The 18,505-nt window shown below is 45.7% G+C and overlaps 1 protein-coding gene across 1 annotated transcript in view; it reads right to left on the reverse strand.

Annotated features, from left to right (window-relative positions):
* Positions 1 to 2,687: 2,687 nt before the first annotated feature.
* Positions 2,688 to 18,505, reverse strand: part of LOC121441894 (FH1/FH2 domain-containing protein 3-like) — a gene marked incomplete at its 3' end in the record, with an annotated part of 55,509 nt that continues 39,691 nt past the window's right edge. Inside the window, exons 2-3 of the mRNA XM_041643262.1 lie at positions 18,073 to 18,179; positions 2,688 to 2,752 (exon numbers count right to left, since the gene is read on the reverse strand). Coding sequence (XP_041499196.1) covers positions 2,688 to 2,752; positions 18,073 to 18,179 — 172 coding nt within the window. The remainder of the gene's footprint in view (positions 2,753 to 18,072; positions 18,180 to 18,505) is intronic.

The raw sequence follows: 18,505 nt of genomic DNA on the forward strand, positions 1-18,505 counted from the left end.
TGTGCACTCTAGGGGTTGAGTACCATTTCTTACCTTTGCAGAGACACAGACATAGGTGTTCCACAAACTAGAATTTCCCATGAGTCTCCTGGCATGAAACATTCTGGCAGCATGGTCTATGGCTGCCCAATTCAGTTCCCTTGAAGTGAAGTAAGAGTTGAAACCATTTCTGAATACTGGAATCCAACTAAATGTTTCCAGCGTCCTTCACCTTTCATAGACAGCCGTGCTCACACTTGACTTAAATATTTTTGTAATGACTAATTTTGATTCTTTTCCAAAACAGTCAGTGAATTTTTAAAGCCATGACTTTTTATATCCACAATCAGTTGATCAAACATTTAGGTACTATTTCATCAAATTAGATGCTTGCAATAACCAGGGCAAATTGGCATAAGGAAGGTTGAGAGCACACACACACACACACACATCAGTAACTGATTAACCCCTCCAGGCATTATAGTGGAGATGTCCTAGTCACACCGCATGGGTTGAACTGGCTACTGGGGGTCAACATACTGTGGAGCAAAGCATGTGATCTCCATCAATTATAGAAGACCGAACAAGAAGTAGCCAACAACACAAAGGATGTTTAGAAAAGTTTTGTGGTTAAAATATTTCAGTATTTATATTGGTTTGGTTGTATTTATATTTGGTATAATTTGTATTGCATGATATGTTATGCCATTTGGTATAGTATTTATATGGCAGATGGGTGTATTGGTTTGTTTATAGGCAAAATCTTGTGTATCCCATACTGGCCTTGGACTTTCTAAGCTTCCAAAAACAACACTGAACTTCTGATGCCCCTGCCTCCACCTCCCAAGTGCTGGGAATAAAGGTGAGTATCACCCTATTTAGTTTAGATGTTGGTGGAGAGCAAACCAAAGGCCCTTTGGGTGCTAGACAGGCACATGACCAGTTGAGATGTATCCCTTGCCCACAAACACATTTTCTAAAAAGGATTTAGCACCTTCAAATTCGGAGCCAGACCACTGCAATAAAAGTCAACTTTCCATTGCCTTCCTGTCCCCAGGAAAGTCCATCCACACTTATGTCCCAAGTCTCTGGGAGTGGGGGAGGTGTCGGCTACTTTTCCATGTTGGGCTTCAGTGTTATTTCACACCTGGAATGTGCTTAAGCTTGTTCTTGATTTGGGGTAAAAGCTGGGAGAAATGTGTACAAAGTGATGGGTCAGAGGATTTTTCTTTAGACACACTTCATGCATGTAAAACAACTGATTGATGTAATAGAGTTAGTATTCATGTGTATGCCATACTCTCTTACAGCAGTTGCAGATGGTCAGTGATGCACATCCCACAGACCTTTCCAGGTTTCCAGAAACATTACAACCCACTCTACAATGGCCTTCAGCCCATCATTTCTGCTTTGGAGCAATACAAAGGTTGACACTTGCCACCACTCCTAGAATTTCACACCAAAGTAAAATGACATAAATTCCCCTTAGTGTCCATCTGCCCTCTCATCCATCAGGGATGAGAAGGGACCAGAAAGTGTTCCTTCCTTTCCATCCATGAATCCTTTATTTCTGGTACAGGCCAACATCAGTAGCATAACTGACATTCCCCTGATTGAAGGAAGCCTGAAGACCACAACAAACATCAAATAAAAGCAAACTTAAGCACATATGAGATCGTTAATGCATACAGTAAACTTTGTTTTCTTTCTTTTTATGATTTTAAATTCTTGCTTCCCCTGGTTTACTACTAGAAGGAATCTACCATTCCTGTGAGGTCATCCTCTTGGCATATAAAATCCATTTCTTCCTAGTGAACCCATGGCTGCAGTGGGAAAACCAGCGAGTGCAGGAATGACCCAGTGGTCCTCCAATGACCACAGGAAAGCCCTGTGGAACCACAAGTACCTTGCTTACTTAGTTCTGTGACAGCTAATCTTCACTCTCAAATTGACTAGTGAAATGTAAATCTGGGTATGTGTGCTCATGAAGCTGTTCCCAGAAAGACTTAAGGGGGAAGACCACCCTGCATGTGAGTGACACCATCCTGAAGGCTGGGGTCCAGGACTCAACACAAAGGAGAAAGCCAGTGGGTACCAGCACTCATCCCTCTGCATCCTGACTGCAAGCGCAGTGTGACAGCTGCCTCACACTCTTGCTCTTATGCTTTCCCTGCCATAAAGAACTATAGTCCCTCAAACTGTAAGCCAAAAACAAAAGCCTTTGCACCCGGAAGTTGCTTCCTGCCGGGTATTTGATTACAGCAGCATGAGAAGTAACTGATGCACCATGGCACTCTGCACCCCTACTCTCCAATGACCCAAGATTTCCTTCCAGTCACCTGACCACACCTGGAGTCTCAGGCTCCATTTCCCCAAATGCAACCTTCAAGGAGCCATATGAAGGATTGCTTCAGCTGGGTAGAGGTTCTCACTGGTGACAAACCAGGAAGAACCTCATGACTTCTAGAATGATCTCCATCAGTGACCTCAAGCTGTCCTCATATCCAGTCATAATCAAAAGAGCAAAGGAAGCCAGGAATAAACCGGGCTTCAAAACTGATTGCTAGAAGTAGCTTTTCCAAAATTCCAGAAACCCATGAGGGCTAGCCCAAGCAGATAACATGACAATTACGGTTTCTGTGTCATTTCCCATCACACATGATCATTGAGAGCAGACAGCATACATGCCTGCCACAGACGCCACTCACCAATGCAGGCGTGGACCCTCACAGATAGCTGTGTCCTCAGAATAATGCTGTTCTTCTTGCCCCGCCTAAGAGAGACAGGAAAGAAAACACAGGTGTCAGCAGAGGCAGCAGCACCCAACAACCTGAACACTGAGCATTGCCAGCACACCCTCCTAAAACAGATGCCCAGTGAGCAGGGACCTACTCTACACAGAATGTGACCTGAAATAACACATCACCAAAAAATGAGAACTTTGGCTTCTCTAGATTCATATACGTGTTTTATCACCAAGCCCAATTCCCCAGAGTCTATGGCGCCTGCTTGACCATGTTGGGAAGATTTTTAAATCTGAGCATATGAACTGAAATCCCTGGAATATAACAACACAATCTGCTCACCCAATACCATGGCTATTTTAACTTGTGTTTTGCAGATATAGGAAAGGGGAAAATATCCTACCATCTGGAATAGCGTGTCAATTCAAGGCTGTCATGGCTTCTCCCTGGGATTCTTACAAGAAGATGGAGTCCACCACAGATACTTGCAGGCTACTTATTATTGGCCCTGGCAACATGCACACTTGCTACTTCATCTCAAATCTTCCTCTCCTTAGTCTCTAGGAGGAAGAAATGGCCTGGGCCTCCCCAGCTCCACTCCTACCAGGCCTGTCCTAGGTAGGCCCTTGTATGCAGAGATAGAACAGCACTGATTTGGCATAAAATGTACAGTGTGAGAGATCACCGATCCTGGCTGCATGGAGGTAACAAGGGCCTTGAGACTAGGGAACTCTAGGAAGCCTGCCATTGAAGGTAAGCTGAGAGAGCAAACGGTCCAGAAACAGGAAGCATGGCAGGTCTTTCTGTGCTGAATCTCTTCCCATCCTCATCCCTTCTCTTGGAGCCTCACCTATAACAGAATCCAGCCATGCCTTCAGCATCCCAGTCTTAGGGTTGTGTGGGATGGAGACACAGAGCCTAAGTAGTGACTGCATCAATTATATATTTTATTTTTGATCCCAGAATAGAAGGGTATGCATGCTTTAAATTTATTATTAGAAAGGAAAGGGGGAAACCAGCCGCGTGGTCTTGGGAAGCTATGTGGTAGCTTCAGTCGCCTGTGCATGGCATAGTGTCATTTTTCTTCGCAGCAGAATTGAATTTCTTTCTCTAGCTTTTTGCTGCTAGACACCTAGGCTGGCTCCATTTCTTACTCATTATGAATCATGCAGCAATAAACAGATATACATGCATCTCCCTCATGTACTCAGAATCAAAAGTCTATTTAAAGGGTAATGTCATCACCTGCAGCTTGTTTCCGTGTTCACCTGGATCTTTACCTGACCATGTATACAAGGCCCTACAATGGCGGGCCCTGTATGCGTTGGGGAGGCACAGGCTGGAAGCATGTTGAGGGCGTGTTGAGGTGACTTGAGCTGCCATGGGGGTGCTAAGGACCAAGCCTGTGTCCTCAGTCAAAGTATTAAGTTCTCTTAACTCTGATTCATCCACCCAGACCTTCTTTTCTTTAACTTTACGACTACAGCTTTCGGAAGAAAGTAAATCCTAGTATCTTTCCCCAAGAAATGGGTAGTGTATCAGTCTGGGTTCAGAAGACAGCAGTTACAGGCCAGCAAGACGGTACAGTGAGCAAAGGCACTTGACGCCAAGTCTGAAGGCCAGAGTTTGATACCCAGGTCCACCCCACGTGCTATAATCAAATACCACAAGTTGTTCTTGACCTCCACATCCATATTGTGACATGTGCATGTGTACATGCGTACACACACCACACACACACACACACATACAAACTAGATAAATGTAAGTTTCAAACACACACAAAAAACGTCCCAGTAGTTCTTAATGTGCGTGAGACACATAGACTGTATGTTCTGAATGAAGCCCTGAGTACTTTACACAGGTTTTGTCTTCTAGTACTGTGCATTTTATAGATAAGTTGGATGCATCGCTGAAGTCTCCCAGGTAAGATAACTGAGCTTGGCCCCAACCTAACCAACGTGACCTGCACCTGTCCCCTCCCTCCAGCTGCCTCACAGGCAGGTGTCCCCTCTTTCTTTCTCTTACTGCAGAGCTGGTAACACAGTCTGACTAGAGCACGCACCACTGCCTGCTGCACTAAGGGAGCAACGTGGAATTCCCACGGGCAGCCACAAGCAGCTGGCCTGGTCTGCCGCCTTTCCACTCAATTCTCCAGTGGCAGCTCTCACCTGATCGGCCAGCCCTCTGACCCACCCACCAGTCTGAGTCCTGTCACAATGTCTTACAAAACAAGCCTCTCCGCTGGCAAGAGTGCAAGCAAGGGAAGCCTCACTGAGTGCTGGTGGAAATTTGAGTGCAGCCACTGTAAAAGCTCGGAAAGCCACAGTACAATGCCCATGTATCCAGCAGCGGCACTTCCGGGAATGTGCCCCAAAGAATCCAAGTCAGCTATCACAGAGAGACCTACACACCCATGTTCGTAGCTGTACTGTTCGCAGCAGCTAAGATACCAAAGAAGAGACCATGAACCTGCAGGCTGGGGATGTGGAGTGGGGAGGAAGAGGGGCTAAACACAAAGTGCAGTGAATGCGTCTGTGGAGATATGAAGAAGTACCAACTCTATACTATCTACAAATGCAAATAAAGCTAGCAGGGAGTAGCAAGTAGCTGATAAATGAGAAATAGGAGAGAGGTGAGATTCATTAGTTGTGCTTCTCTGAAGCACCTTAGTGCAAACTTCAGCATGTAACCTTACAGGCCTTCCATATTCCAAGATTCAAATCAACGGAAGGTTGGCACAGTCCCCCAGGAGCTCATGATGGTTCCTTGCTCCCTGCCACCCACATGTTGGAACACTGCCCAGCTGCCACACCTGTGGAACACTGCCCAGATGCTGAGTCAGATGGGCACGAACAAGTATGAGAACCTGGGACCCGGGGGGCAAAGACAGAGTGTGAGGCCTGTGGCTCCAGAAGCAATGGGCTTCCTCTCTTATCAGTGCGGCCTATGCCAAGGACCATCACCAGCTTCCGAATCCCAGTGTTCCCATCTGCAGGCCACACCCAAGGCCATCCCTTTCCAAGTGACAACAGGGAACCATCCGGAATAGACACGGGAATCAAAAAGACTCTATCAATGCCAGGGATGTGAAGATCAGAGCCCTAAGCTTCCAGCAAGTTCCTGGCCTCTCAGAAAACACTTGTAATACTTATCCCTTGGGGAAAGAACTCTCATTTGGGTCATTGAAACTCTCAAAAACCTGTGTTTACATTCCCAGCTCTCAAGAGAACAACTTCACAAGAAAAAAAAAAAAAACCAGAAAGGCCTTGTCATGGCTTACCAAGTCCCGCTTAATCAGGGACTTCCTTACTTCCTTTGCCTAACTATGAAAGGCCGGAGCCAGCCTTCAATAGTTTTCAGCCAACAGTAGAAACGACACCCACATTGGCCTCCAGGCATTTAAGAAAATATAAGCTATTATTTCAGTCGAGAGTCGAAGGAGGTGTGTAAACATTCTATAGAAGCAGGAGCAGGCCCCTCTGGAGGTCCTCAGGGAGAACAGCCCCAAACAAGCTTCCAACACTGTAAGACCCACTGGGCACCCTGGCTCAGAGACCGAAGGGGAATTTGAATGAGTTGTCTGCTGGCCATAGGATAAAGCTACCTAAGTCTGAGTTGTTCAGAAGCTCAAAGCTCAAGTCAGAGGTCCAACCATCACTGTGTTCACATCCAGACAGTCACTGTGTCCCCTAGGAGAGTGGGAAGCTAGAAGGATGCTAAACCTGGCTGGGTGAGCTACAAGGTGAGGTGCCTTAACCTCCCTGAGCCCAGCGTCCTCGTATGGAAAATGGGCCACTAACAAGTCAATTTTTTGCTGAGGGTGTGAAGATTGTTGGTGATGGTTGGATCTCAGGTCCTGTACAGAGGTCATTCCTGGCATATGACAAAGGCTTGCTGATGGGAGGTAGCATCCTTGTCATCAACAGTCACAGTATTCGTCTTTCCTCTTCCTCTTCTGCTCTAACGCCTGCCTGTCCCCTCCGTGTAGTCTGTTCCGTTCTCCTCTGCCATTCCTCATTCCTCCCACATCACGTCTTTCCTCTCTTCCTCTCTTCCATCTCCCACGTTACTGACTTCCCAAGAATCCACCATGACAGTGTGTCACTGACACACTCTTGGATTCAATTAAAGTTCAAAGGATTTAACACGGACAGTGATATGTACACCTGCTGTGTGCGGCCCTGAGTGTCCTGGGCTCTGACAATGGATGGGTCACCCACTTTACTGCATGGCATGAGGAGTCCCCAGATATAAAGACTTATCGGTAGATGCTCCATAGTACATGTCTGTGACCAAAACACCAAGCCTATGTGCTCGAGCAGAAGAGACCACCACCTTCAGAACCCTGGACACTGCTCAGGGAAACCCCAAGCAGCCCCTGCACCTCTCTTCACTACCCTCTTATTGCAATAGCTGTGCCCTCTCCCTGTACCCAGTGACCAGTGCAGTGTTTCTTCTATGATCCTGCATTAACATATTTTTAAGCTTTAATGAAGTACTTTTCAGGAATCATAAAATCTACCTGTTGCAAGCACATAATTCAAAAACATGGTGTCTGAATATACGGGGGTCTCCTCACCACCACAGCCTAACTTTTTAACTGTCACTGTTCCCCACATACCTCAAGAGAAACCTCATGCCTATCTGTGGCCATTCCTCACTCCCATGTCCAATTCCAGGAACTGCAAATGAACCCCCTTTGTGCCTACTAATTTACTGTCAACTTGACATAAGCTGGAGTTATCTGAAAGGAGGGAACCTCAATTGAGAAAATGCCTCCCTAAGATCCAGCTGTGAGAGCACTTCTTTTTAATGGAGACAAGGTTTCTTTTTAAGAATATTTTAATGCAATCTTTTATCTTTTTACATAGCTATCCCTGTTCCCACTCCCTTCCCACCCTTCCCTCCACCCCACTCCCCATCCCCTCCTCTGATGTGTATAAAGAAGCTGCTTTGGGCCTATTGCAGTGCAGAATAGGGCAAGGTGGGTTCGAAACAGAGAGAAAGAGTAGGTGAAGTTGAGGGGAAGCCATGTAGTGGCTGCAGGAGACAGACGCCAGACACTGGATGCTGGACAGAACCTTACCGGTAGGCCACAACCAAGCAGCAATACACAGATTAATAGAAATAGATATAAGAGCTAGCTAGCAACACACTTAAGCTATTGGCCAAAGAATACTGCAAATAATATAGTTTCTATGTGATTACTTCGGGTCTGGGAGGCCAGGAACAAATGAGCAGCCTCTGCCTATACTCCTCAGAAAGGGTAAGACTTCCATGGGGAATCAACAAAGTCAAACTTCACTTCAAGGCAAAACCAAGGCCCTCCCCACCTATATCTAGTCTGCCCAAGGTATCCCTCCAAAGAGAATGTGCTCCAAGACACCAGTTCAAGCAGCAGGGATAAATCCTGGTCCCACTGTCAGTGACCCCATAGACTGCCCAATCTCACAACTGTCCCCCACATTCAGAAGGCCTAGTTTGGTCCTATACAGGTTCACCCATTATCAGTTCAGAGTCAGTGAGCTTTCACTAGCTCAGGTCAGCTGCTTCTGTGGGTGTCCCCATCATGGTCTTGACCCCTTTGCTCATATTATTGCTTCTGCCTCTCTTGGACCAGTCTCCGGTAGCTCAGCCCAGTGCTTAGCTGTGGATCTCTGCATCTGCTTCCATTAGTTGCTGGATGAAGGCTCTTCAATGACAGTTAAGGTAGTCATCAATCTGATTAAAGGGGAAGGCCAATTTAAGCGTCCTCTCTACTGTTGCTTAGAGTCTTAGCTGGGGCCATCATTGTGGGTTCCTGGGAATTTCCCTAGTGCCATGTTTCTCACTAGCCCTTTAATGTCTCCCTCCATCAAGTTATCTCTTTCCTTTCTCTCCTTCTCTGTTCTTCCCCCTTCTTGAGCATCCCATTTCCTCATATTCTTCTTGTCCCTCCTTCTCCCCTCCCCTTCCACCCTCCCTTTTCCCCGCCATACTCCCAATATTTTCAGATCTTATCTGTTTTCCCTTCCCAGGGGGACCCATGTCTCTTAGGGTTATCTTATGTCTGTCATAGGGTTCTCCTTGTTACCTAGCTTCTCTGAGATTGTAAACTATAGGTTGGTTATCCTTTGCTTTACATCTAATATTCACTTATGAGTGAGTACATACATACCATGTTTGTTTATCTGGGTCTGGGTTACCTCACTTAGGATTTTTTTTTCTTGTTCCATTTATTTGCATGCAAATTTCAAGGTGTCATTGTTTTGGTTTTTTTTACCACTGAGTAGTACTCCATTGTATAAATGTACCACATTTTCTTTATCCATTCTTCGGTTGAGGGACACCTAGGTTGTTTCCAGGTTCTGGGTATTACAAATAGTGCTGCTATGAGTAAATGTCCTTGTGGTATGAGTGTTCATCCTTTGGGTATATGCTCAAGAGTGGTATTTCTAAGGTAGATTGATTCCCAATTTTCTGAGGAACAGCCATAGTGATTTCTTAAGTGGTTGTACAAGTTTGCACTCCTACCAGCAATGGAGAAGTAGTCTCCTTACTCTGCATCCTCTCTAGCATAAGATACCTTAGGTGTTTTATAAACCATTCTGACTGGTGTAAGTAGTATCTCAGAGTCATTTTGATTTGCATTTCCCTGATGGCTAAGATGTCGAGCAATTTCTTAAGTGTCTTTTGGCCATTTGCAATTCTTCTGTTGAAAATTCTCTGTTTAGATCTGTACCCCACTTTTTATTAGATTATTTGGTAATTTGATGTCTAGTTTCTTAAGTTCTTTATACATTTTTTGTGAAGTCTGTCCTGGAACTCACGCTGTAGACCAGGCTGGCCTTGAACTCACACAGATCCACCTGCCTCTGCCACCTGAGTGCTGAGATTAAAGGCATTCACCACCACCACGCGGCTTTGTAGAGCACTTTCTTAATTAATGATTGATGTGGAAGGGCCCAGCCCATTATGTGGGCCATCCGTGGCCCTGGGTTCTATAGGAAAGCAGGCTGAGCAAGCCTGTAATAAGCACCCTTCCATGGCCTCTGCATCAGCTCCTGCCTCTAGGTTCCTGTCCTGCTTGAGTTCCTGTCCTGCTTCCTTCAATGATAGACTACAAATGTGGAAGTATAAACCAAATAAACCCTCTCCTCCCCAATGCTTTTGACCATGGTGTTTCATCACAGCAACAGAAACTCTAACAAAGACCCTCTCTCTATAGACCTGCATTTCTGACATTTCATATAGATGGAACTGTGTAGTATGTCACCTGTGCATCTAATTTCTTTCACTCAGTCACATGTTCTTGATGCTTATCTAGAATGAGACATGTAGTGTTACTTTCTTCATTGCTGTGACCAAATGCCTGGCAAGACTTAGAACAAGGACCACCCCTAGCAATTTGCAGCAGGACAAACGTACTTGTGCCCATGACTTGATGAGACATAAGCAAGGTGGTGGGGGCAGCTGGTGACAGTGGCAGCAGGAATGGGAAGCTCTGCCAGGTCACAGCTTTATATACCAGGAAACAGAGAAGGAAGACTGGGGGATAAGTCCACAAGAATCCATTCCCCATCTAGGCAACCTCCAAAGGCTCCATGGCTGCCAAAAACAGAGCTACCAACTGGAGAGCCAGTGTTCACACACAGGAGCCTGTGGGGGACATTGCACACCCACAGACATCCAACCTCTTTCTTCTCATGCTGGCGTTGTCCCACCACACGCACAGACCACTTGCTTTGCAAATTCTTCAGCTAATGTGCATCGGGATCCTTCTACTTTGGGGCTATTATATATAAGAGCTCAGAAAGCATCTGTGTACAGACCTTTGCATGGACAAATGCTTCATCTCTCGGGGATATATCTAGAAGTAGAATTGCTGAGCTGTGTGGTCACTTATGTTTAACATTTTAAGAAACCATCAGGCTGTTGCTCAAAGAGTCTGCACCACTTTACATTCCCACAGCAGTGCACTGGGTGTCCAGTTTCACCACGTCCCCCTCAGTACATGCCACCATCTGTTACTATGATTTTAGTCATGCAGTAGGTGTACAGTAGGACCTCAGTGTACTTTGGGCTTGAATTTCCCTAGTGACTTAAAATGTTGAGCAGCTTTTTACATGCTTCTTGGCCATTTGTGCATCTTCTTAGCCATTTATGTATCTTTTTTTTTTTTTTTTGATTTTTTCGAGACAGGGTTTCTCCGTAGCTTTTGGTTCCTGTCCTGGAACTAGCTCTTGTAGACCAGGCTGGCCTCAAACTCCCAGAAATCCGCCTGCCTCTGCCTCCCGAGTGCTGGGATTAAAGGCATGCGCCACCACCGCCCGGCCCATTTATGTATCTTATTGGCCATTTATGTATCTTGTTGGAACAAATTCCTATTCGAACTTTTTCCCCTTTTATAATTAACACTTTGTTATTGAGTTGCAAGAGAGCTCTTTACATATTCTGATATATGACTTACAGATATATGATTTACAAATTTTCTTATTCCATGCCATCTATTAAATTTATTTTTAATGGAGAAATTGTTTTTAATTTAGATAAATCCAATTTGTTTTGTCACTTGTCTTCAATCATCTCTCACAGACGTTGGTTACCTCACAGGGGTCTCTGAGACTGTTGGTTACCTCACAGGGGTCATGGAGACTGTTGGTTACCTCACAGGGGTCTCTGAGACTGTTGGTTACCTCACAGGAGTCACAGAAACTGTTGGTCCCTCTCAGGGCTCTCTGTGGCTTCACTCATCTCATCTGTCTCCAGGCCCGTCCATCTCAGCCTTGCCTCCTCTTGTCTCACCTCACAGACTACCATGGGCACGCACTTCTCCCTCTGTCAAGTCACCCATACACCACAATTTCACCCCTTCTCGGCATAGCCACCCTCTTGGTACACTGCCCCCCTACTGTCACAGGTCAGCTGCATAATTCTGTTCACCTCTATGTAACATGAGTCTATCCATGGATGAGTCATGGCTTCCCACTCTTCTTCCACTGGTCCAGGCCCCGGTCCTCTGTTACCAGGTTTGGGTCGCTCATTCTCATCTCCATGGTGAGTTTCATCTCACTGGCATCTACTCCATATTCCTCCCAGGGCCTGCCTTGCCTTCCATCCACCCCAACCCCAAGCCTTCATAATCAGGCTTCTGAGAAGGCTCCTTCCACATAGGTCATTTGTTGGGATAGCTGAGCCTATCACACAGTCTACACCAGTGGTTCTCAGCATGTGGGTCACAACCCCTCACATGGGAAGCCTGAAACCATCAGAAAACACAGACATTTATATTATGATTCATAACAGTAGCAAAACTACAATTATAAAGTAGCAACGAAAATAATTTTTCAGTTGAAGGTCACCACAATATGAGAAACTGTATTAAAGGGTTGTAGTGTTAGGAAGGTTGAAAACCACTGATCTACACTACAGTTCGCCCAACTGGGGCTGCACATTGAACTCAGTTAAAGATAAAAATCACACTGCCTGGGCCCAGGCCTGAGGTGGGATATGCAAAGAGTACTGTTAAGGCACTGCAGGTGGTGACATCATCTCTGAGAGACTGAGAGCCTAGCCAGAGGGTCCCTAACCAAACATCCAATCACTGGAACAGCTCCTTCCAAAAACATGATTCCAGACTGTCCTGCAGAGCTCTGAGGCTGGGATGAGAACATGTGTGAGAAGCTCCCAGAGCTGGTGAGCAGGACTCTGGGCCACCCCACTTAGCCCTTACTAAACTGAGCAGGACTCTGGGCCACCCCACTTAGCCCTTACTAAACTGAGCAGGACTCTGGGCCACCCCACTTAGCCCTTACTAAACTGAGCAGGACTCTGGGCCACCCCACTTAGCCCTTACTAAACTGAGCAGGACTCTGGGCCACCCCACTTAGCCCTTACTAAACTCACCCCAGCCGTCCTTTTATTTGTGAGGCCACTTTCTCCCCTGTGCAGGCAGGCAGGTGACGATGGTCCACACAATTCTGCAGTCGTCATATAATCCTAGCATTGTTAAAGATGCACTGAGGTGCAGCACAGGCGAGCAATGCCAGAAACATCTTGAACTCATGGTCCATTTTGATTTTCAATCAATTTCATCACATTTAGAAATGTTTGCTGCTACCAAAATTTTCAAGACCTCCACATGCCATATATGTCCATATGGGATCACAGCCCACAGTTTAGGAGCTGTTCTGAGCGTTCCTACATGGCCATATCAGTGTGCCATGGCTCCAAATTCTGGCTATAGTTGCCCACAACTGTGAGTTCTAGGCATGGATAGGGAGAAACAGGCTAGCTCACTGTGTTATATACAACATCATATTTCACCTAGAAACAATACAAGGCCATATACTATCAATCTTTATAAAGTTCATAAGAGGTTCAGAGAGGTAAAGTTACATACCATGATTACACGGCAATGACATTAACCATAAAGTCACCTGTAAGAGGAGATTGTGCTTACGTTCCCAGCTGCCCCGACCCGAATAATCACACGGAAACTGTATTAACTACAACACTGTTTAGCAAATAGCTTAGGCATATTCCTAGCTAGCTCTTAAAACTTTAATTAACCCATTTCTAATAATCTGTGTATCAACACGAGGCTGCAGCCTACCAGTAAGGTTCCAGTGTCTGTCTTCTTTGGCAGCTACATAGCATCTCTCTAACTCCACATTCTCTCTCCTCTTTCTCTCTCTCTCTCTCTCTCTCTCTCTCTCTCTTTCTCTCTCTCTCTCTCCATATATATATGTTCAGATTTCCTGCCAGGCTTTATTCTGCCCTGCCACAGGCCAAAGCAGCGTCTTTATTAAGCAATGGTAATAAAACATATTCACCACATACAGAGGGGCATCCTTCAGCAGTCGTTACTATACAGAATGACTGAGATGGCCCTCACCGCCCAGCCAGATAACCTGAGACCCATGCCTGGGAGGCACATGGTGAGATACAAGAATTAACACCCTAACCACTTGTCTTAGTCTGCTCAGTCTGTTAACTCAGGAAGGAAAGGGTTTAGTTTAACTTACTCTTCCAGGTAACATCAAGGGAAGTCAGCGCAGGAACTGAAGTGGACCCCACGGAGAAGCACTGATTCCTGGGTTGCTTCTTCCAGGTTGCTCAGCTGCTTCTCCACATAGCCCAGCCCCACCTGCCAGGGAATGACACCACCCACCATGGGCTGGGCCCTCCTGTATCAATTAACAATTTAGAAAATGCCCTCACAGACCAATCTGATGGAGCCAGTTCCTCAACTGAGGGTCCCTCTTCCCAGATGACTGTAATTTGTGTCTAACTGAAAAGAACCAACCAACACAGCCACTACCCAATGCTGTTTTTCTGGGATTACATAAAACCCAGCAGAGTGCCTGGTAATCAAGGAGGAAAGTAGTATCAAATATCTTTACTCTGTAAGTACATTTTATAAATATCTTCATTTTGTGAACCTTTATCAGAAGAATGTTTGCCCAAGGTCACCCAATAGCAGAGTCAGGAACAATCTAGAGGCTCCCTGCCTGTTTCCACTGCACTGTGCCATGCTTGCTGATTTCCCTGGCCTTGGGAGGCCTGCTCGCTTTTGTTCATATAATAATTGCTTTGTCCTTCTGCTGTTGAAGGTCTTTCTCCTCTTCTCTGGTTAGCTAGGGTCAAGTGGTAATTCCCAACAAGTGAGTTAATTTTTAGTCTGGTGTAAAGGACCAAAAGCAATGAACAGGAACAAAGAAATGATTCCTCTAGCAAAGGAGCTCGCTCCAAACACACCACAGAAAACTGCCACAATTTCATACACTTTAATTTTTAGACCATCTTCCTATAACTTAGGCAAAAATAGTACTTCTGTGGCCATGGTCACACCTTGAAAGGTCAGGTCTTAACTAGGAAGCGTTAAATTGTAGCTCTTGATCATGGGACATAGGAGTCTCCAGTCACATAAACTTTGCCAGATGCCCGGAGAACCCGGGAGAGACTTGAGTGCAGGTGACAGGACGAAAGGACACAGGTACCTGCTACCTGCATAAGGGAGCATCTCTGCCAGAATCTGCCTGCTGCTCAGCAACTAGGGATTGGCCAGCACCTCAAGGCTCAGTGATAGCAATTATCCTGTTGGGGGAACAGTGTGGCCCAGACGTTCCAGGTCAGTATTCTGCTGGGCCTTCTGCTGCCCAGTCTCAGGACAAACAAGCCTCCCCCTAAGAGATCAGATGTGTTGTTCTTTTTAACACTCCATCTTGGGCATATTACAAAAGACAAGGGACAGACTGTTTCAAAGACATCCCAAGCCTATGGGGTGAATCTGGGACACATCTGTCAAGTGTGTTCCCACCCCCATCACCTTTGGGGCTATCTGCTTCAGTCTGAAGTTTCCGTGTCTTGAGCTCCTTTCTTGTTTCACTATCACCCATTCTCCCAGCATCCCTTGCTGTAAGGAAACAGAAATGGGATCCCATTTTATGTTGGTCAGAAGTCATCACTGTGACACCTGAGAAAACGTAATTAAGAGAAGAAGATGTGTACTGGCCCATGATTGCAGGGTTTCTATTCCATCGTGGTAGAGAGAACATGGCCAAGCAAAGCAGCTCTGATCATGGAGGACAAGCAGAGAGACATAATGTCTGTGCTAGCAGTATTTCTCTTCCTTCCCCTTTTATTTCATCTGACTCCCAGCCTGCACCCATGAGGGTCTTCGCCTTTAGTCAATTCTCTCTGTAAATTCACTCACAGACACAGCAAGATGTATGCCTTACTAATCTCCTAGGCAGCCCTCAGTCCAAGCAGCTTAATACATTAGCACTTTTTTTCTTGCACTGTAAAATCATTAAGGACATGATCTTTAAGCATCACTCTGGTACCAAGATGCAGTGTGGCTGAGCTCTTCCCACTGAGGGAGGTGGTGTAGACCAGTACCAGTATCACTGCATGAACCAACTTCATGTCAGCACAGCTGCAGATGCCATGCTGTGTAGGACCTGACGTGCCTTTGCCATAAGATCCTGGGGTAGCAGAGAAGTTCTGACTCTGAACTTAGTCCCACCGTGTGTATACCTGGCACACCACCTCCTCCTGGCTCTACTGCCTGGAACGTGTGACCTTCAGTTGTCTCTGATGAAAAATGGAGACAACCAAATCCCAACAACTACTAGATCCTCCAACTAGATTCAGAAGATCCTGTGAACAGGAGCCTCCATGTGTTCTTTTCCCCTGACCTTTATTTTATTTTTTTTTCGTTTTGTTTTGTTTTGTTTTTCGAGACAGGGTTTCCCTGTGTAACAGTCCTAGCTGTCCTGGAACTAGCTCTTGTAGACCAGGCTGGCCTCAGACTCACAGGGATCCACCTGCCTCTGCCTCCCGAGTGCTGGGATTTAAGGCGTGCGCCACCACCACCCAGCGGTTCCCCTCACTTTTATTCTAATATTGTCACCTAATACGTTAGCACTTTTTTTTTCTTGCACTGCTAAATCATTCTAGTTTTTGTTTAAAAAAAAAAAAAGTCAGGCAGGACATGGACTTTAAGCATTACTCCACTAGAGACATTTTTCAAGTCAACAATGATCTACTCATAACACTGCTGGGGTCTGTTTGATCAATGAGCCATGAAGGCATGCGATGAGACTGTCGTTCTAGCCAGTATTCTGAGGTCTACAATGGGATGTCACGGTCAGAAATAGGCAAAAATTATTTCAATGGAATTTTCCCTAAATATACTGGTCCCATAATCCTTTAATATCCATTTCTGAAATACAGGTGAAGGCTGGCAATGTGGCTCAGTTGGTGGAATGCTTGTCTGATATGCACAAAGCCCTAGGTTCAGTCTCCAGTGCTTGAGAGGTGAAGGCAGGAGCATGGAAGTTCAAGGTCATTCTCTGTTATACTGCAGGTTGGAGGTCCAGCCTGGGCTACAGGGAAGCCAATGAGTAGTTGTGTTGCTGGAGTGTAATGTGAGGCGCCTGGAGAGTTTGCTCATATGCTATTTGTGTGGCCCATCTGTGACTCTGATGACAACAGGATATCTTCAGAGAAGTTTGCTTGATCCTACAGAGTACATTGACCTTCAGGTATGTCGCATAGGAATTCATTCTGAGACTCTGCCATTCACCATCCTCCAGTGTTTAAACATGGCTACGGAGTACTGAGAAATGTCAGGTGCCAGGCATTTATTTAGACAGGCGAGTTCTGAAGTCATGGAGTTTAACCAGAAGCAAAGAGGGACAAGCAGAGGAATATTTATCTTTAACTATGAAGGCTACAAACGTGGCAGAAGCCCAGGAAGTCATCAGGGCACACCGGAGCCTGGGACCTATCTGAAAGTCACGCAAGAAAGGTTCCAATGTGTCCCCACTATTCACACTCTGCTTGAAAAATCAATACTCTCAGCCAGTATTCCCCTGGCTACATTCTTAGCTTGGCTAAGAGAGCATCAGATAGCTTTGGGGGGTCTCTGAACACCGGATCACATCAGCTGAGAAAAGCCTGGGAAGCATCAGAAACGCTGTGAAGGTCAAGAGGAGGAAGGTGATACAAACAGAGCTGTGTGGTGTGGGGCCATGGTTCAAGGTGGATAAGGAACAGGAAGAGACGCAGCCCCGTCAGATGGCTCTATCAGTGTCTCAGTGGACACAGGAAGGATGGCTATCTGCATGTGTAGTCCAACAGAGGCTTCACTTTCTATATATATCTCCTATTTCTCATGACTATTACCCTATCTTTCAGTATAGCAATCCTAAGTACTGTGCAATCCACATGTAGGCTAAGAAATAACTTATGCTAATTAACCTAATTAATAATTATTTTGCCCGCTGTAATGGGTAGAAAAAATTATATACCATAAAACTACCAGGATGCCTGCCAAAAAAATTAGATCATCAACTAAATTATTGGAAATAGTATTTAAAACAGCTGTTGATCCACCAAACATCTAGAGAATATTGATTTGTTTAACTTTGGTTAAAAATCCCTTGAAAGAGAATGTTGTGTGCTCTATTAACTCATCCCAGAAACTTCTTTTAAGCCGAGCTGACCCGCAAGTAGCCAAGTCCCTCAAGATAGACAAAGATCTACAGTCACCAATGAGGACTTGCAGGACGTTAAGTGGAGGTCAAGGTGATTTCTCTAAAGCATTTTAAGAGTTTAGTGTACCAGCCGGGCGGTGGTGGAGCACGCCTTTAATCCCAGCACTCGGGAGGCAGAGGCAGGCGAATCTCTGTGAGTTCGAGACCAGCCTGGTCTACAAGAGCTAGTTCCAGGACAGGCTCCAAATCCACAGAGAAACCCTGTCTCGAAAAACCAAAAAAAAAAAAAAAAAAAAAAGAGTTTAGTGTACCAATGCGGACAGTAAGGGGGACCAGCGTGCAGGGATAATGGTTGTGCTTACCCTGTGTCATCCTGGAAGCCTTCCAACTCATCGCGCTGTTCCGCCAGCGTGGCCTCCAGATCCAGGTAGGCACCATTGTGGGACAGCTGCAAGGTGCAGTCGTCGAGCTAGGAGAGAAGGAAGGGGTTAGTCCCAGTCATCTCCTCAGGTGGGGACCAGGTACCATCGAGGCACCTTAAGATGCCCTCAGGGGCTTTGTACAAACCAAGCGTGACTCTGAACTGTGATGCCTAGCTGAAGGAGGGCTGAGTGGAAGTGTAGTGGAAGCATGCTGGAGCGGAGCTGGTGCAAGTACACAGATGCATCCGTCACGGCTGGCAGTGGTCCACGTTGTTAAGATTTTGAAGTGGCAATTACCAGCATTTTGTTATATTTAGAATGATTACCTACACTTAAAAATTATTTTGACAAAGATTCAGACTAATATTGTGAG

The sequence above is a fragment of the Microtus oregoni genome, unplaced genomic scaffold (genome assembly GCF_018167655.1).
Source record: "Microtus oregoni isolate MIOR12 unplaced genomic scaffold, Mior012 000082F_ref0000272, whole genome shotgun sequence".
Lineage (NCBI taxonomy): Eukaryota > Metazoa > Chordata > Mammalia > Rodentia > Cricetidae > Microtus > Microtus oregoni.